This window comes from Anguilla rostrata, chromosome 6 (assembly GCF_018555375.3).
Source record: "Anguilla rostrata isolate EN2019 chromosome 6, ASM1855537v3, whole genome shotgun sequence".
Lineage (NCBI taxonomy): Eukaryota > Metazoa > Chordata > Actinopteri > Anguilliformes > Anguillidae > Anguilla > Anguilla rostrata.
In genome coordinates this window covers 55,317,393-55,338,023 of record NC_057938.1, presented here as the reverse complement: position 1 = coordinate 55,338,023, position 20,631 = coordinate 55,317,393, and the positions used below count along the sequence as shown (strand labels likewise).

The following is a 20,631-nucleotide window of genomic DNA, read 5'->3' as shown; positions in this document are numbered from 1 at the left end:
ATATTTATGGGTTAATTTGCTCCCGGAGAAACCATGGCCTAAAACCTCTGAGGTGGGGGACTGTTGGGTGTGTGTGTGTGTGTGTGCTACTCCTACAATCTGCCATAACCTGCAAAGTTCTGTTGGTTTTTAAAAAAATAAACCATCTAAATTTAAAGGTCATATAGCAGTTGCTGGAGGCTGCTGGTAAATGACTGCACCTAAATGCCATACTGGGCCGACGAGATCAAGGTTTTATGTTGTTTTTTTAGCTCCAGTGATTTTTATACAGACCGCATGGTTATCAGCCCACAGGGCAAGAGGCAATACAAAGTGGGCAACCTTTTCACTGCCAAAACAAATGGCATATCTCCATATGTGTGGATCGGTTACCCATCCATACAGGCAATACTTCCATACAAATGTCATTTTTTATTGATGCCAGAAAAGGGCTGAAAATGCAATCTCCCACTCCACCTCCACATTCATTCTTACGCTACATTAGGTGTTCATAAGCCTACACAAGGCATTGTATTCCCCAAAACCCAAACCGCAACAACACTACACCACCTATAAATACTGTTTATTTGACTTTTTTTGTCATATCATTTAAAACTGAAACCAACAGACTCCAGCCAGCAGAATGGCGATATTGTTGAGCAGCGCTGAGCACAACCGCGTCTCTACATCTCGTTTAGAACCGTATGGAGTATCTAACGCTTCCGTGTAATAAAGAGGGTTAACCCCTCCCAACCCTGAGCGCTGTATCTGCACCCTTACAGCTGAGTTATAACAGGAAGAGCAGGCACAGTACGTAAGCCAAAGCAGTGTGCGCGCTTACAGGAAGTGACATCATGTCCCATCATGCACTGGTGAAAACAGGAAAGAGTGAACAAAAATAAATAAATCCCACTGACCCTTGGGTCCACCGTTGGTGATCAGATGTCAGTCACGCCCTCACGCATGCAGACAGACAAACGGACAGAATTCACCTGCAGCTGAATGTCAGCTGCTCCAACAGACTCATTCATTAGTGAACAGCGGTTAAGTTGCACATGTTACTGCCTGTGCCCCCTCCCCCCCAAATCCATGGCCCTCCCATTTTCACTCCTGATGTCATATCCTTTCTGCAGGCAGTGTTCTGTCACACATGAAACAGAAATCAATCATGGAACCAAACATGCGAACAACTGCACAAAATGAACGCGCGCACACACACCGTGTATCATTTTCGTTCAGCATAGTTTCAGGATGTTCTTATTTGTATGCATTATCTTTCCAAAATCAAAATATAGGTTCAAACATAAAGAGTCTGCAACAGAGGACCTGTTGTGTGGGTGTATTATTATCCTTCTGTTACTCAGCATTTCAAATTAAAAATTAAAAACCCATTTCTCATAATAAAAGAAATATGAACCCAGCAGAGACACACACTCGTCCACATACAAATCCCCCCAGGTCACTTTTATACTGTACCATTATATATATTTTCTAAAATAATAAAAAGATAAACCACAAGTGGTAACTTAAACAAGCTTATTTTTTAATGGATCTGCAAAATTGTTTGAATTTCCAAAGAGAACTATTCAAACTACCCCCCACCCCCCTGACATTGAGTAAATTAGTGCTATTTCTCGAGAGCAAATTGGTAAACTTACAAAAAAGTTTTCCCAAACCAAAGAAATTAGCATGCAGGAAAAGTAAAGGAGGATAAAATAAAATAAAAAATGTAAAATAAATCATACTGAGAAAAAAACAAAACAAAAAAAAACGACATTCTCTTCGGTCTAATACAAGAAATTCAAACGTTTCCGCCCTTCCTTTTCTTAAAAGTTTAAATCATATTGACACCGTCATGGAGAAGCAATAAGAATTTAACATTAAACTCAAATTATTAACTGTCAATGCACCACAAAGGTGGCTCTCTCGCCATGGTTACATGCTCTCTCGCCATAGTTACAGGCTCTCTCGCCATGGTTACGCTCTCTCAACTGCAAGTAAGGCACAGGACAAAATAAATCCAAAGAATAAAGTTCGAGCAAGATCTACACCGATGTTCCGTCTCACTTTCGCACTTTGTATACAAATTGCAATGACCAAATACAGTTATACATAACAGAAATCCCACTATTGTACAAAATTGTTAATTCTACACATGGTGGCTTTTTTTTTTTTGTTTTGTTTGTTTTGTTTTTCATAATATCCCCCCCTACACCCCATTTTAATTCTGACCACTTGTTTTGGTGGTTTTAAACCACATGGAGTTGAGGTTGATCAGGAATATTGGCTAAAATAACAACCCAAACAATTAAAAAAAAAAAAAATGTAGTGGTGAGTTGGAGACAGTTTTTTTTCTTCTTTTGTATACTTTAAAATAAATGACAAGAAACATATGATTTCTCTTTTTTATCTTTACATTTCTGAAATAATTATACTGTCAGAAAGCAGTCATGGGTGGAAGAACAGAAGGGTTAAGGTGAGAGAGGGAGAAGAGAGAGAGGGGGGGTGTTAATTTCAGACAGAAATGGTTTATTTCCAGAAAACGGCACGGAACAGCAAAGAGCGAGGGAGAGACGTAGGGAGGGAGAGGAGGATGAAAGACGAGTGAGTGAGTGAGAGGGCGGGGAGTGATGACTGAGGGAGGAATGATGGAGGGATGGAGGGAGGGAGGGATGGAGAGAGGAACAGACGGAAAGGCGTTCAGCTGCAGCACTTGCTCTTCCACCCTGTGACTCCACTCCCACTGCTGATATCTACATTCTCACTGTTGGGCTCTTTCACTGGCGTCTGTGGGGGGGGGGGCGACAGAGAGGGAGGGGGGAGGGAAGGGGGGGACGGAGTGAGGGAGGGGCGAGAGAGGGAGGGAGGGGGGGCGACGGAGAGGGAGAGGGGAGAGAAAGAAAAAAAGAAGAGCAATATCAGTAAACTTAGATCTAAGCATGCTACTCTAAAACTGTATCAGATAAGTTCCATCCTTCAGGAACAACAACAACCATGTCAGCTTTTATAAATGCCAACTTCATAAAGCTTTTAAAAAGCAGAGCTACACAAGGAGACACGTTAAGTGTTCATCAGAGAACGTCATGTAAGAGGTGATCAGCTCAGCTCAGTAAATCATCAGTACAGGTGTAAACGGAGAGGGTGGGGGGGGGGGTAGTGAAGGGGGACCCACCTTTCTAAGGATGTCTTCTGCTAACGTGAGGAAGGCCTTCTCGATGCTGATGTTCGCCTTGGCGCTCGTCTCGAAAAACCTAATGCCGTGTTCTCTCGCGATCTGGGGAGGCGGAGCAAAGGGGAGGAGATTACCGGCGGTCGCCGTCGGATACCGCGGTGCCGGTCGGTTCATTGGCCAACCCCGATCGTGCCCGTTCTGGCACAGGGACCAGCGGGGGGGGGTCACACAGAAGACCGTGATCTCTGGCGAAGTGCCGACTGTTGCGAAACTCTCGATTTAAAAAGCAGACAGCGAACATAAAACTACAGGCGCACAGAACACCGGTCTGGCCCACGGTCAGCGGGAGTGTGGTGTTGATGTAAGACGACCCGCTCAGGACCTTGAGCAACGACCACACGCCGGGTCAGCTGACGGCCCTTTCTGGATTTACTGTGGAGGAGAGAGGTGAATCAGACCCGGCACTTCAGCGCGGTTTCATGTGTTTATATCAGCTGACATGGGGGCAACATAGCTCAGGAGGTAAGACCGATTGTCTGGCAGTCGGAGGGTTGCCGGTTCAAACCCCGCCCTGGGCGTGTCGAAGTGTCCTTGAGCAAGACCCCTAACCCCCAACTGCTCTGGCGAATGAGAGGCATCAATTGTAAAGCGCTTTGGATAAAAGCGCTATATAAATGCAGTCCATTTACCATCTATTTACCATTTACATGCTCAGGCAGCGGTGGCCGGCCGTGTGGCGTACCGGTCAGGGAATCTAGGGGGCGACGTAGCTCAGGAGGTAAGAGCGGTTACCTGGCAGGGTTGCCGGTTCGATCCCCCGCCCTGGGCGTGTCGAAGTGTCCCTGAGCAAGACACCTAACCTCTAACTGCTCCCAACGAGCTGATTGGTACCTTGCATGGCAGCCTTTCGCCGTTGGTGTGTGAGCGTGTGTGTGAATGGGTGAATGAGAGGCATCAATTATAAAGCGCTTTGGATAAAAGCGCTATATAAATGTAGTCCATTTACTTCTAACTCAAGAGGCTGTAGGTTGTAGTGAACTGTTATTGTACCTTCCACACAAGGATAACCTGAAACGGCACCGCATGTAAAGAACAGGAAGGTCCGTGTGTAACCAGCCACTGTAAGTCACAGAAGATCCGGCCACAGTGGGGGTGTCTCAGTATTCCCCGCAGAACAGCTTCCTGAAGGGGACATGACGGTAAAACGACACGAGAAAGAGAGAAGAAGCTGACCTGTTCTCCCTTTGCCTTCGGAACCACCCTCTTGTCCTCCATGTCACACTTGTTGCCTAGCAGCATCCTCTCCACATCCTCGTTTGCGTGCTGAGAAACCAGAGATCTGTTAATCACTCAAGAGATGACCTCCTTACTTCCTGCTCTCCCCGAAGGGAGTTCCTGTCAGTACTAACAAAAGGACACTGTATCAGTCAGCATGTACAGCAGCACGGGGGGGTCCTCTCTCACCTCGTCTATGTTCCTCAGCCACTTGCTGATGTTCTCGAAGCTCTTGCCGTTGGTGATGTCGTAGACCAGCATGATGCCCATGGCCCCTCTGTAGTAGGAGGTGGTGATGGTGTGAAAGCGCTCCTGTCCGGCGGTGTCCCTGCAGCCGAAAAACCAAACGCCCGGTCAGCTCACATCCTTCGCCCGCCAACACTGGGATTACCACCGTCAGCACCATTGACCCTGCCAGAGGAGCTGCACTACCGTCCGGCGTCCACCAGGGGGAGCCAGTGTTTAAATGAGCCGGACGCAGCGGCAGTTTGTCTTGGCAGAAGACAGGTGGAGTTCTGTGAGCTAAAATGACATCATCACCCCCAGCCCCAGCGACCCAAAAAAGGTAATTAAACACTCACCATATCTGTAGTTTTATCTTCTTTCCTTGTAATTCAACGGTTTTGATCTTGAAATCAATTCCTGCAAAAACACAAGAGGGACCACAAGAAGTTTAAGAAGCAAGAACGTAGTCTGTTATTTTAGTATTTATTTGATATGTTGTTAGCCCCAGGTGAGCGGGAGTTCAGGGGTCTGGGAGTCGTGGCGGAACATGTGATCCAGTTCTGCAGGTGAGAAGTTCCGCTGCTGGTGACATAATTAAAAACTCGCCAGAGCTGAAAGTGTAGTCTCTATAAATAACAGTAATGGCCTCCAGCCCACCCCCACCTCCAGCTCCCCAGCCCCCACAGCCCCCCCCCAGCCCCCACAGCCCCCCCCAGCCCCCACAGCACTGCTTCACATTTCTTATCAGCGTGTAAAACATCCATATTTTTAACAGCACCAGCCTGTGACAACCAATTCTAGCATTTCAGAAATCGCAATTTGCTGCTACACGCACATGCACACGCGCGCACACACACTCGCTCTCGCTCTCACACACACACACACACACATACACACACACAGGCTCTCTCCCACACACACACAGACACACACACAGGCTCTCCCCCACACACACACAGACACACAGGCTCTCTCTCTCTCTCTCACACACACACACAGACACATAGGCTCTCTCTCTCTCTCTCTCTCCCACACACACACAGGCGTCAGCTGCACTCATTCGGGCCGGATGGTGTGATTGACCGGCATCCTAATTCAGGACGTCCCGGGACAGATGAAGCTGGGCTGGTAGACAGGGCAGCGATTGTCAGGACAGCCAGAGCCAGCACGGTGGCACAGCACGTATCCCAGCATCCTTCAGGAGCTGCGCCGATGCCCCTGGCAGCCAGCTGCAGCCTTTAATCAAGATTGAGCTGCATTCATTTACCCCCCCACGACAATACATCAACAAGGGACAAGGGGGGGGGGGGAGGGGGGAGGGAGGAGGGAGGGGAGAGGGAGAGAGGGAGGAGGGGAGGAGGAGGGAGAGAGGGAGGAGAGGAGAGAGGAGGGGAGAGAGAGAGAGGAGAGAGAGGAGGGAGGAGGAAAGAGAGGGAGGAGAGAGGAGGGAGGGAGAGGGGGAGAAGGGAGGGAGAGGAGGGAGGGAAGAAAGACGAGGAGAGAGAGAGAAAAAGGGCAGGGGAGGGAGGACAAGTTATCACAGAGGCATTGTCCGTACACTTGTACTCTTTCACATCCCCGTATCCCAACGTTCCACACAAGACTCTTGTCCCGCCATCACCGGACCCCCTAAACCCCAACACCTCCGACTGAGTGACTGAGTTCAAAATGCACTCGTAGAGGTCTGCGCTGGTCTCGCCCGTCCCGCAGAACAGCCAGCGCCCCGGGCCTCCAGCTGAATCCTCCTAACTGCGGGACTGGCTTGCTCCACCGAGGAGACAAAGGCCAACAGAGCAGCATTGATATGGCAGAGAAAACAAAACACAAGAGAGACGGGAACTGGGAACTGCACTTTACCACCAGCGAACAATGCCCTGCTTATGCTACGCTTTTATTTTCCCTAAAGCCGTTTATTTTATTTTGTTTTTTGGGTTGATTTATGGGCAGACAGGCCTGCTGATGGAATTCACTGTTATGTAGCATTAAAAAAAAAAAAAATTAACTGTCAAACAGAGCGTGGGACTTTCTCTACGTTGGAGCAATCGAACCGCAGAGAGACCTCGGTTTTGGAGGGAAACTGATAAATTACCCCTCTGTTGAGGGGGGGGGGGGGTGTAACTGGGGTTCGGGGGTGGCCAGGTCCCCGAACCCGGGACACTTCAGATTTGGGCCCCCGCTCCGAGAGAGAGGGGAGAGGGGCGAACAGGAGACGCTCTGTCATCGTTTCGTAACATAGGCCTTCTTTAGTGCACATTTGCTGCACGCGATAGTCATTCTGCCCACTAGGGGGCAGCGATGGGAAAGCCTCCCTTGCTTACAGGCTCATTCGACAGGCAGAACGCCCTCTTTTCGAACACTTAATCTACTGAACTCCGCAGTCCACATTCACCACTCTGAACGGGCCGTGTCGCAGCGGTCCAGGGCAGACGCGCTCATGCGTGCCATCGGAGGTCCAGAGCACCGCATCCACTGTTGCCGGGGTAACGGTGTGCAAAGTTGGCGATTGGCTGAAGCGAAGCATGAAGGCCACAGATAACAGCGCTCTCAGCCACAGCGATCCTGCACAGGTGAGCAAAAAAGCATCACCCACAGGTGCTCACCTGTACAGCACAGGTGAGCAAAGAAGAATCACTCACAGGTTCTCACCTGTACGGCACAGGTGAGCAAAGAAGAATCACTCACAGGTGCTCACCTGTCCTGCCACATTAAACCTAGCGAAGTGAAAATTCCCACCAGCTGCAGCTCTGTGTGTACGGAGTCTGCTGTGAGTATGGATCACATTTGCATTGCAAATAACTGGGTCAAACTCCCGAGCAAGCGCTCTGCAAACGGTGCCTTGTGTCGAGCAGCGAACGCTGGATGAAAGACGTGGTTTCTGGAAGACATCCGACCTGTCAAATTTCAGTGAATTTTGGGGGCGTGTCGATCGTGCGCGGGAGTTTCCACCCGTGTCAACACCTAAATTTCCGCACACTCCCGGGCCACGTCTGTGATCGGGGATTTCTGGACTCGGGTATTCCCCGATGAATTTGTGGACTCCGCCCACACTGGAACTTCACGGCGTGTCCTGAGACGTGGACGGCCGTGCCTGGCAATTTCCACCGAGCGTCAAGAACACCGTGCACAAAAACATGGCCGTTTCCGACGCTGACACAAGCCGCACGCAGCAGGAAGTGTGTCCGTTTTCGGCTGTGCGTCCTCCCCGTACAGGCAGCGGAGCACGCGATCGCACCTGTGCGTCAGGTGAGTCACAGGAAGGACCTCTGAATTAGTGAGTCAAAAAATGGATCTGTTCCCACGACAGGACCCCAAACTCAACCAGTCCTACACCCCTCCATCTCTGAGCACCAACCAGGCACCCCATCCGGAAGCCCCCCCTAACAAGTCTGGTTCCTAACGAGCTTTCATCCTAATGAACTCCACCCGGGGAGTTTCTCCCTGGCTGTCAGCAGGCTTTTATGGGGGGGGGGGGGGGTCAGGGGACTGCAGCGATTGGCCAAACCGGGACAATGACAATGTACCATGACAAATGTTTTGTGAAATGTGTTATACAAAGAAAATTTGATTTGATCCGACTTGGATACAGGCTGCAACCTGATAGGATACACACTGTCGCCACGGTGACATGGCGGGCGGCACGCCACGTTGGCCTGAGTAACGAAGGCCACTCCCAGACCCGAGGCTGTCCAATCAGACGGGAGGCTCCCCTGCCAGGGAGGGGCAGGCCATTCTAGTTCATGCCCGACTAGGCGAGTCCCGAATGACATCATGGGGATGGGCGCCGGAGAGAAAACCAGGAGCGGATCGCAGAGAGAGGATCGCAGAGAGCAGATCACCAGGAGCGGATCGCAGAGAGCAGATCACCAGGAGCGGATCACAGAGAGCTGATCACCAGGAGCGGATTGCAGAGAGCAGATCACCAGGAGCGGATCACCAGGAGCAGATCACCAGGAGCAGATCGCAGGAGCGGATCACCAGGAGCGGATCGCAGGAGCGGATCGCAGAGAGCGGATCACCAGGAGCGGATCGCAGGAGCGGATTGCAGAGAGTGGATCACCAGAAGCGGATCGCAGAGAGCGGATCACCAGGAGTGGATCGCAGAGAGCGGATCCCCAGGAGCGGATCGCAGGAGCGGATCACAGAGAGCGGATCGCAGGAGCGGATCACAGGAGCGGATCACCAGGAGCGGATCACCAGGAGCGGATCGCAGAGAGCGGATCACCAGGAGCGGATTGCAGGAGCAGATGGCAGGAGCAGATCGCGTGACTCAGAGTCTCGTGCGTTTCCGATAAACGGGGAACAGGCGGACCGCTGGCCATTTCGACATCACTCTCAGTTCTGCTGACCGCACGACTGGGGGGGAACTCCAACAAAGCGAAAGCAGCGTCCGACCGCTAACCAGCGCACTGCGAGGTCACATGCTTCTGCTACTGGACCAATCAGCAAGTCCCCTCGTTTCATTGGGTTGGGGCTGGGTTGTGGAGGCTGGGGTGGAGATGTGGGTGTAAGCGTGAGGGATGTTGATGAGGCTGGAGGTACAGGTGTGGGTGGGGGCGTGGGTTGGGGTGGGGGAAGAGAGTGGAGGTGCAGGAGTGGGTAGGGGTGGGGGTGAGGGTGGAGGTGTGGGGGCGTAGCCGGGGCAGAACTCCACAGGAAGCCTGGGTGCTGAAACCTGAGCCTCTCCTGACTGTTCATTCAGGGAATGAGGACAGAGGGTGGGGGGTGGGGGGGCAGTGGGGGTGGGGTGAGTGTGGGGGGGGTAGGTGCTGACGAAGCAGCCCTTCCTCTTCTGAAGGCTGCCGCCCTCCCCACCTCCGCCTGTGGTGTCTTCTTACAGGGACGGCCTACCGCACCCCCCCCCCCCACCGCACACGCCACACGCGTGTCTACACACACCCACTCAGGGTTTATGGTTGCGCTAAAAACACACAGTGCTTTGGGTCCGGTCGCCTCGACCGCGCTCCAACAGTCCGTCAAAAAAGGGCCTCCCCAAATCATACAGACCGGGGCAAAAAAGAAAGGATTTATCAATCCGCACCCCTCCCAAAAGAGGAAATGAAAAAATGAACGAACGAACGAGTCATTATTATTGCAGCAGTGCGTTTCCATAACAACACACATGGCGGTGTGACGTACTCCGGACGGCAAGAGAAAGGAGGACGGTCCCGTCAGAATACCAATCCGCCAAGAGGGACAGGGCGGTCCACAACGACGGGCGCTATGTTTGACTCGCTCGAGGAAAAGCTGGAAAAGCTTGCGGAATATTCCAAGATGATTTCAGGAGGATTTCGAGTCCTCACGGGCTGCTTTTCTCTCGTTTTCTGCCAAACTTTTTTGCGACGGCATATCGATTTTAAAAAGTGCTTTACAAATCAAATTTAACTGAATTCAGCTACATCCTGCACCCCCCCAAAAAAAAAACGACAAAAAGAAGGAGCAGTTGCAAATGAAAGCCGTCGAGTTAAACCAGGTGTTCTGCTGCCCACAATCCTCCCCTCCTCAGTGCGACATTCCGAGTATTCCTTCCAGGATTCCCTGGAGCAGCGGGCCTCTTCATGACTAACGCACACACACCGAGATGAGACCGGTCCTCTCGCTGCAAACACCGCTCGCCTCACGAGCTCTGGGAACCTCTCCACACGCGGGTTCAGCGTTCAGACCCGGGCCTGGAGCCTCAACGCGGCCGAGCTTCCCGGGAATCAGCACGTCATTCCCAACTTTTCCCAAAAAAAATAAAAAAATAAAACGGGAATGCAACAGAGAGGCAGCAGAACAAACGGCTTTATCCACACGGGCCTGAAAGGCTAGCCGTGCTAACCGTGTTAGCGCTGACTTTCGAGACACAGCAAACGGCACGATGACAGTCCATAGCCACTCTTCTCACACGCCGTTGAGCACAAATCCAGTTAGCACGGTGTTTAATTTCTTTGAATGCTCACAGCCGGGGAAAAGCATAAACTGCTGTCACGTTGTATCGACCGGCAGCCTGACATTAGTGAAAATGACAGGGGAATTATACTCCTCACCACCGGTACCATGGAAACACCAGTCCTGCTCAGCCATTGGTCAGAGGGACAGCCTCTACGTAAAAAGGTGAAATAGTCATCATGACTAATTTTGCTTTTTAATCACACTGACTTAAAATGCCCATGGACATCCTCCAGTGTACTGTCTTTCTCAGTTAATTACCAGTCGTGAAATGATGAGCGTTCTTCTCGAAACGAGTCATAAAAGCACGCGATGTAACAGCCAGGCGATGTAATCTGTTCTTCGGTTTTAAAAAAAAAAAACAACGCTGCTCCCCTGCCATACGCGCTTCGTACTTACAGGAAACATTCCAACATGAAAGCGAGCCCTAGTGCTGTAGCGTGTAGCGCTGAAGGTCACGTGTGCACACTGCACGGGATTACACGCGCTTTCAAGCGACTAGCGATGAAATTCATTCACTTCTCACTCAAACCCGTAAAAAAAAAAAATCATGAAATATTTTTGTTCGTTTGCGGTTCCCTAAACAGTTCGGTTTGAACGCGATTTGTTTTTTTTCTCTGCATGTTCCTTCACGCGCCGCCCGGCGGTTCCGCGTGGCGTTAGATTTACGGCCGTGAGCCCCACAGCGCATTCCTCAAATATCCGCATTCCTGCAGCTCTGACGACCGCTTTCTGCACACGATCAGAAAGCAAAGGGGGGGGGGGGGGGGAAACGAAAGAGTGTTATAAAGGTTACACTGTGAGTATTAATCTGGCCAGAGTGTGTTATACACACTACACTGTGAGCATCAACCTGGCCAGAGTGTGTTATAAACACTAACACTGTGAGTACCAACCTGGCCAGAGTGTGTTATACACACTGATACTGTGAGTACCAACCTGGCCAGAGTGTGTTATAAACACTAACACTGTGAGTACCAACCTGGCCAGAGTGTGTTATAAACACTAACACTGTGAGTACCAACCTGGCCAGAGTGTGTTATAAACACTAACACTGTGAGTACCAACCTGGCCAGAGTGTGTTATAAACACTAACACTGTGAGTACCAACCTGGCCAGAGTGTGTTATACACACCACACTGTGAGTACCAACCTGGCCAGAGTGTGTTATAAACACTAACACTGTGAGTACCAACCTGGCCAGAGTGTGTTATACACACTGATACTGTGAGTACCAACCTGGCCAGAGTGTGTTATACACACTACAATGTGAGTACCAACCTGGCCAGAGTGTGTTATAAGAGACTACACTGTGAGTACCAACCTGGCCAGAGTGTGTTATACACACTACACTGTGAGTACCAACCTGGCCAGAGTGTCTTATACACACTACACTGTGAGTGCCAAGCTGGCCAGAGTGTGTTATACACACTACACTGTGAGTACCAACCTGGCCAGAGTGTCTTATACACACTACACTGTGAGTACCAAGCTGGCCAGAGTGTGTTATACACACTACACTGTGAGTACCAACCTGGCCAGAGTGTGTTATACACACTACACTGTGAGTATTAACCTGGCCAGAGTGTGTTATACACACTACACTGTGAGCATCAACCTGGCCAGAGTGTGTTATAAACACTGATACTGTGAGTACCAACTTGGCCAGAGTGTGTTATTAAACCCTACAATGTAGGGTTAAGGATATCGGAGGGATAGTGTTCTTGATTCTCGGTATGTGGCTGTTTGTCACAGAGGTGATACCAAAAAAAGTACCAGGTACTATCCACAACTTTTGCCCGATGGAAAACCAAAAAAGTTTAGTAGAGTCGAGTCGAGCCGGTACCATGCGGTGGAAAAGCGCCTAAACACTACACAGGCCGTACAATTAATCATCGCTCTGGCGAATGCTTACCTAACACCCAAAGCTTGCAGGTTTATTATTTTTTTCACAGATTCCATTTTAAACGAGTCGGACGAGTTTGCGTTTCGCAACACCCGTCGGCAGGGGCTCGCACAGCAGCCGAGGAACCGTGGGAGGCGGCTCGCAAAACGGTACGATCCGCACCGAAACGTCCCGGAGCCAAACCCGCAGCCGGGACGCAGCCCGCTAATAAAAACCATCACACCTCAATCAGTCCGCCAAAACGATACAAAACTTGACGCACTGTATTGACAGTCTGATAGTCTGTCAGATTTCATGAGAAAATTTTTTAATTCTGTTTTTTTCCCCGTTTAATTCTGTGGACAGGCCCACCGTTCTGCCCACCACTGCTGGCCAGTTTGCCGTTAGTCTGGTGTGCTCGTCCTGCAGAACCGCCAGGCCTGCTCTTTTTAACATTCCACAGGGCCTCCGATTCCACCAGAAGGATTCCTGGTAAGGCACCCCAGATGTTAATTACTCTACGTGTCCAGTCCTCCCGGCCAATCCCAGAATGCATCTGTCCTCAGGGGCCCCCTTCATTCCAGCAGTGGACTGTGAGTCCCGCCCTCTCTGGTCTGACCTCATAACGCAGTCATATGACAGCTACCTTCTAAACTTTGGATGAGCGCACAAATGCGTGAAACTAGGCTCCAGGGTCACATTTCAATGTCCGTTGAACGTATCTTAAATTAGGGCTGGGGGAAAGGGGAGAGGGGGGGACCCACTGTGACCCCCCACCCCGAGGAGAAGCTCAGCCAGGCAAGGCCAGGGGGCAAGCCAAACTGTTTCCGCCATCTTATCCACTTTAATAATTAATTGTTTTATGGGATAACATTTCCTCTTGACGCATTTGTGCATTGTGCTTCTATCCACACCCCCCCCCACCCCCCCAACAAAATAACACACCCCCAAAACCAACACAATCAAAATGTGAACAGGAGCCTAATGTTTGCAATCACCTCACAGAAACGCTGCAGTCCGTTTCATACCATTTCCACATTAAGAGCTTCCTTTCCAAAGAGAACATTCACACTTACAGTAGAGAAGTACATAATTTATCCAAAAAAATGATCAAAATGACCAAATACTGTGCAATGCTGCTTTTCAGGCATTTATAAGCCCTGCATTGGACCACAACACCCAGCATTCTCTTCAGCTACAAGGTTTTACTTGAACAGGAATATTGCTGAAGCAACCAATAACTGACAGAAACATAGCTGCCAATTATGATCAAATAATTATAGAACGTGAACGTGCACCGCAACTTCGGCAACAAAATGAACTTGACTTACATTCAAATCAACACTGAACCGTGTAAACATTAATTACCCACAGTTTTGTTATGCGCAAAACTGAGCAAAACCTCTAACATATAGTTTAACACTTGTTTTTATTACCATAGTCCATTTATTTTCTGCATAGGCCCCAAAAAAGACGGTCAACCTCCCTTCTCGCAATCACCGTTATAACGGCTGCTCCCCACAAGTGACAGCAGTACACCAGCGTTACCAGTAGATGGCGATCACACCACTCATAAGAGCACACAAGGAAACAGTCACAGCTCTGGAACGTCAGCAGTTCTGCTGTTTCCACTAATAGAAATTGGGCGACAGGGTGACATTTAGCCTATTTATTACAAACACAAAGCAGGCTGCGTCGACCTCAACCCGTCATGTTAAAGGGAAGGAGACTTGAGCAAGAGAGTAATCTGTGGTAACAGCTTAAAACAACCCCAAACATTACAACTTTAGAATTACAACTTATTTCAGGCCGGCAGAAATGTTGACCTCAAACACACACACACACACACAAGCTCTCTCACTCACACACTACTCTCTCACTCACTCTCACACACAGGCCACTGGATTTAGGTGATCATTCCTCCCTCTGTTATCAGATATTTTTTAATGTTGTTTTGCCTTTGGATTGTAATTGACATGCCTGAAGAATTTGTGTTTAATTCTCTTCATTCAGCTCAATGGTACATCTGGCTGTACAATTCCCTGTTTATGATGCTTCTGCGTAACAGTCATGTAAGGTGTAATATTTGTGAGAACCTCTGCTCTCCAGTGATCACGCTGCCTCTCTTTAGGAGCGGAGAGTGACCGGGCTCTTTCCCGCAGAGTGCTGCAGCAGGAGAGGACAGCGGACAGAGAAGTTTCCGGGTCATGTATTTTAAGACTCTGAGCTCGGAGACCGCCTCTGTGCGCACGCTGGTGGTGGCGGCGGCGTCACTGCCCTGTCAACGGTCAAACGAGAACCGCCGGGAGTACACCCCGCCCCCCCCAAAAAAAACCCCCCCAAAATACTGCCCCATGGCGAGCCTGCACCATATCCCAGTACTCTTCCCTTTCAGTCTTATTTAAAGCTCAAAAACCACACGCGCCCCTGCAACACGCTAAGGACTCCACTACAGGGGGCGAAAGTTACCTTCTCAAACTCCCGAAAGAGTTTGAGAAGGTAACCAACACTCAATCATGTTCCAACACTCAATCATGGCCTGTACAGTGTCAGGCTGCCCTGCTAACTGGCGGGTTGAGTTATTCTTTTTGCTGTGCAGATTCCAGGCGCTGTCACTCTGTAAGCTAATGCACAGGGACGTGCCCTGCAGAAAAATCACCTGCTGTGAGACGAGACTTCGCGTTACATGTGACGCATGTACACTTTGATCCCAGCTCTAACAAACCTCAGACTGTTAAAGAAGAAAAAAATAGAAGAAAAAAACCAAACCCGTTTCTGCCAGTTCTGCTGGCTTTTCTGTGTCAGCTTTCTCTCATTACATCATAAAGCTAATGTGGTCACTTTTTGAACGACGCAGAACCGCACAACCTGGCAACCGCGACAGTGGTCCGGTCCAAACTTACGGGGCCTAGTGGCCCAAGTAAGCTGACATTAAAAAAAGCCCCCTGTAGAACGGTGGCTGGAGAGAGAACAGCGGAAGATTAAACGTTCGCCCTGAAACAATTATGTCAAGTGAGCTCAACACAGTAACTCTGAGCTCAACACAGCAACTCGCAACAGAATCGCTGGCTGCTGCAGTTGTTCCCAAATTGAAGTGCCGTTTTTTCCCTCCCCTCCCACAGGGGGTTTTGGTGAGTTTTCTGGCCACCCTCCTGCATCTCAAGTGGCCAGGACAGCACTACATCATCAATAGCATCTTATTGCGAAGAGCTGGGTGTAAACAAATCTGGAAACTCCCAGTCATGCGCACCCCCGGCCAGTTACTCAAGTTCATTTCCTTAGTCGAAAAAAAAAAAAGGAGAACCCAGTTCCCAGAATCCCATCTGTGCCTGTTGTCTCTTCGCTTCTCTCCGTGGAGACAGATTTAAAGAGTCAAACACAAGGGCAGGGCCGTTTGATCTGGCCGTTTGCCCCCGAATCGCCCACAAGATCCTAAGCACAAGTCCTCGACCGAGGGGGGCGGTGAGACAACGTAACGCTCTGAACAAATTAATGCCTGTAAGACTCAGACTCAGGTGCGGAAAGGTATCACAGTCCAGTGCCTTCCCTTCCAGATCCCAGCGGTCGATACAGCTTTAATAAAAAAAACCTGCACTGTCTACAGCACTACAGACTACAAACTCATGCAGTCATGAACCGGCAAGTTTGAGCAGATTTTAATAAGCTCTTCTCCCAGACTTTCTACGTGCTGCTACCAAACCTCTCCTGGCAATGAGCTGGCTGTACTTTCGTATACAACACAGAGTGCCATCAAATTATATCACAGTCCTGTGCATTTATAAAGCAAACAACATTAACACATACACATGCCACTACTGGTGAGGCCATTTCTAACGTAAACATTATAATAATATGTTTCTGTTATTTAAAAACAGAATACAACTACCATTGTCATTTTAGTAGCAGTGCAACAACAGATATTGTCAGAATTTTAATGACAACAGCTGGTATTGGCAACTACGTTGCAATGCTACTGAATAAGCGTAGTTTCACACCTCTTATGAATGCTGGCAAACTAAAACTCTCACGTGAAATTGAGGCTTACGAGCAAATGCACCGTTTCATAAACGGAAGATTTACATGCAAATTCTAATCCTCCGACTTCAGAAACGCGGCTGGTGACGTAAGGAACGCTTTTTGCTCCCGGCGTCAGGCAAGAACTGTTCGCTGAACGATGCCAAAGGATCACGACGTTCCTCGATGCAACCGGGCCTCAGCCAAACCGATCACTCGTGTTTTCAATTCGGCGTTACTTCCGTTCAGTCTAAGAAAATCAGTATAGAGGTTAATGTATAATTTGTGAACATACTGCAACCTGGGGCTCGGCAGTAAAGAAAAGGGTCGTGTGACTGACAGGGCCATCAGGTTCAGTGTTAAATGTAGAGAGAACAGACCGTTCAACCACGGCGTAAATTTCCAGCTGCACAACGGAATCACATGTATAAAAAAAAAACGTAAGCTATGAAAGTTGCCCTGGTTACCGGCGTTTGCCGAGAAAAACACCGCAAATAACAGTCATTTCAACAGGCCATATGCAATAAACCACTTACCAGAATGGCACCGGCAATGGTCAACACACTCATTTTATAAAACACAGGCCAAGAGGGAGAGCAGAAGACCTGCCCAGACAGGCAACTTCTTCACAGAACCAAGGTAAACAGAAGCTTCAAAACTGCCGAGAGAGGTTTGATAATACTGCCAAAAGCGCACGGAGTTTAAAAACGCCTTCAAGCACAAATGATCGAAGACAAATATCTCCTGTTCCTTTAGAGCATACAAACTGATGAGTAATATAAACAGGAGGAGCACCAGCCTATTTAAAGCTTTAGTTTCCGATTCACGCTTTAACCGAAAATGAGAAAGAACCGAAGAAATACGCCCAAAAAGGGGACGTTTACTTGCAGTAATATGATACAAGCAGCCATACACTCAATGAACCTCTCCCCGAACATTTCTGTGTTAAGCAAAAGTCACGAACCACGCAACTACGCACAAAGACAGCTTGCTAGATTCCAAAATGTCTGTATTGCCAATACAGGGATGCATAAACTAAGAACCAGATCTGGAGCCGGAGCTGCAGCTATCAAGCGAAACAGGTTTCTGTTCTAAATTTCAAGGTGGGGCACTGGTGGAGTAACGTTAGCCTTTAGCGAGATGGCAAGATAGCAAGACAGACAATTCTAAAAAATATTTATTAATAAAACTATTGGCCTGTCTGGAGAGCTATCCGGCTAGCAACATAAGACGCCCCGGACAAATACGAATGCAAGAAAATAAGCGCATAAACCAAAATTATATGATGTTAGCAGGCAGGCAAAGTGCATTCTGATAGTCAGTTAGTCAGGCCTCCCCGTTTAAGAACCTCGCTGGATTCATTTCACCCGCTACCGTTAGCAAGCATGCTAGTGATAATTAGTCCACACAAAGCCGGTTTTCAGCAATCGGGCCAGCAAGCCGGCTAGCTAGCTAGTTGCTAAAGTCAATATCCTTACTTTAACAGTAAGGTTGGCTGCATCTTTCCTGTCGTCAACAACCCTGTCACCACATCACGTCAAACCGGCACATAACGTTATTTAATAATCGAATAGAAAAATACAGATATTTTGCAACGGCGGCTGCTTGACGTGCATGTACAGCGGGCTAGCTCGCTAACTAGCCGACATTACTGAGGGCTGGTGGTGTAGTTAGCATTAGTGACAAGGCTGGACAACTATCTGGACTGCTATCGTCAGAAAATCGGCAAGATGGGAAACTAGGTATCTTAGTGAACTAACGTTAAGATAAAAACTGACAAGTGTGGTGCACAGTGTCTCACCTATAGTGGAGATGAATGTGGTGTTGAAGGCGTCGTCGGAGAAGCGGAACAGCACACAGGTCTTTCCCACACCAGAGTCTCCGATCAGGAGGAGTTTAAACAGAAGGTCGTACGTCTTTTTCGCCATTTAGCGTGCTGTGTTCTCAAGCCAGTGGAGGAATCGAAAGAAATAAAAACCAACCTAACTGCAGATCAGCTATCCAATAAAAAAGGGATCGCTTATTAAAAACAGATAGCCAATTCTGCTAACGTTAGCCAACTATGCTACGTGGTTTTTGTTTACGATAAATGCCACGCGATGGCTAGCAGGCTGTACAGCGTATGTGTCTTCCCAATTTTTAACAATCCTCTTCACAATAAGAGGGTTTCTTGCTGTGTTTCTCCACCCGATTTATTTCCCTTTTCCACTCTTTTCTTTCTCCCACACAGTCGGGACAAAATGGCTCCCCTCTCAGTCCGACTTTACTCTTTCTTCAAACTACCAGCAAGCTGATTCAAATTCTTGGCATACCCCCTCATGCCAACCCTTTCTAGGCGCGGGATCCGGAAGAATAAAATATCTTACAAAAGTATGAGTGTATAATAATTAACGACCTTATGATTGCCCTTTTTATTTACAAAAAATATTTTCACACTGAACCACAGACGACCGCCGTCGCCTTCGAATACAGCCCCCAAGGCGACACCCTAGTTATTGTGGCACGCCTCGTTTCCGCCCATTGCCTCGCCTTTTTCTCGGGGATTGGAGTTTTCGCCGTGCTTCTCAAAATAAATTCAGATTGTGATTCGAGAGATTCGAGATTCAAGGGGCGAGTAGGCGTTTCTGCCGCTGAGTTGTGGAAAGGGCAAATGTTACTGAACGAGCATTTCTGACATGTTGGCTCTCGTTGCGCGAGCATCCGCGACTTTCACATATCTCGCCCGCTGGAGCCAAAATGGCTGCCATTTCTCATGAGGCTTATGCACTTACGGGGCGTGTTATTTCAAGCCAAAATGTGAGTCAAACTGGTGATGTCACCAGTAATGTATTGTACAGGCGTGGCCCAGACATAGCAATTTAATGTTATATTTCTGATACAAGATTATGGAGCGAAATAGCAACAGGATCTGCTGACTACCGATGTCCTTTCTCAAAGTTCCCTTGTATATGAGCTTTGTTGTAATACAATCAAGAGGGATCCTCCTCGCCTCAATACTCTCTCTTCTGTGGTCAGGTGCCCGATATTTAAGGGCCGATGATATCATTAAAAAAGTGTTTAAATAAATGGTCCAAGTCAAACAAATTAATTTAAAAAACAGAATTCACCAGATCTGCTAGCTAAAAGTAAACCTTCAACCAACTTAAGCCTTCAACTCAGCTGTCAACCCAAATGTTATGTAGGGACCTCCGTAACACCAGTTTTTCCACAGGGCTTACATAATCAATTTAAACAATTGAATCGGTTGTTCTTGAACCAGGATGGCAACTAATTCTCTAAATTTTAAAAGCATGTACGATTTTGTGGAATTTGTGAGGCGTTTTGTGAGTTATTGTTTCAGAATGTTGCACAGAAGTTACAGTTGATAACATCTGTGCATGTATTAAGCAGAGGAAACGCTCAATAAAACAAGTACCACCAACATACTTTAGTGAATGTCTGACTTAAATAAGCTAGTTTGAATTCAGTCAACCTATATGGCACATTAATGAACACCCAGGATTGTAATGTCTGATAACATGTAAGTGGTTGTGTTTATACTTCAGTTTAACGCAGTTTTCCTTCCTCTGTTTTGTCCTACATTCACACTTGCAGACACTCTTTTTCAGAGCAACTTATATAAGTTCATACATGCAGGTTCAGACAACAAACAGTGCTGCATTTTCACTCAGTTAGCAGGCCCAAAGCCAAAAACGTCATTATTTTATCTTGCATCATAAAGTTGGGTGCCACCGTTTGTTCTTTTTCGACAAAGGAAAATGAAACGACTTCCTGTGGATGTGTACGTCAGCCAGCGGTAAACCTGAAGAATCGATTGCCTCGGCGCGCACTTGGATTGCAGAAGGAGTCTCGTGATTGTTGTCGCGCCGCGACAGTTTTTTTTTTTTTTGAGCCGGCTCCACTGCTGGTTTTAATAGGACCGTATGAGTCATGCAGTGCACATCGTACCTTCAACATCCGCGACCTGATGAGTCATCGCTTGCCATATCCCTTCCTCTATCAACTTAAGCTTTCGACCTGGAGAAACCCGCTCCGTTTTTCATTTGCTCCACAGAGACAGACATGACTCTGCTATTCCACCACGGAATGTGGAGAAGAAGAAAAAAAAACAAACTGTAGATTAAATATTCTAAATTGACACCGATTCAAGGCA

At 48.4% G+C, this 20,631-nt stretch overlaps 1 protein-coding gene across 1 annotated transcript; it reads right to left on the bottom strand.

Annotated features, from left to right (window-relative positions):
- Window positions 1-1,501: 1,501 nt before the first annotated feature.
- LOC135257689 (ras-related protein Rab-10) lies at window positions 1,502-18,975 on the bottom strand. Its single transcript, XM_064340704.1, has 6 exons — window positions 18,280-18,975; window positions 5,008-5,068; window positions 4,616-4,754; window positions 4,385-4,474; window positions 3,152-3,253; window positions 1,502-2,766 (listed from the first exon to the last, which is right to left on the bottom strand). Exons 1-6 carry the CDS (start codon window positions 18,404-18,406, stop codon window positions 2,680-2,682), a joined length of 606 nt encoding a protein of 201 aa, XP_064196774.1. The 5' UTR covers window positions 18,407-18,975; the 3' UTR covers window positions 1,502-2,679.
- Between the last annotated feature and the right edge of the window lie 1,656 nt (window positions 18,976-20,631).

Coding starts and splice junctions, on each gene's coding strand:
- LOC135257689 (XM_064340704.1), bottom strand. CDS start 18,406: ATGGCGAAAAAGACGTACGACCTTCTGTTTAAACTCCTCCTGATCGGA. Junction 4,475..4,615: donor GGCTGAGGAACATAGACGAG/GTGAGAGAGGAC, acceptor CTGGTTTCTCAG/CACGCAAACGAGGATGTGGA. Junction 2,767..3,151: donor CAGAAGACATCCTTAGAAAG/GTGGGTCCCCCT, acceptor CCCCCCCCACAG/ACGCCAGTGAAAGAGCCCAA.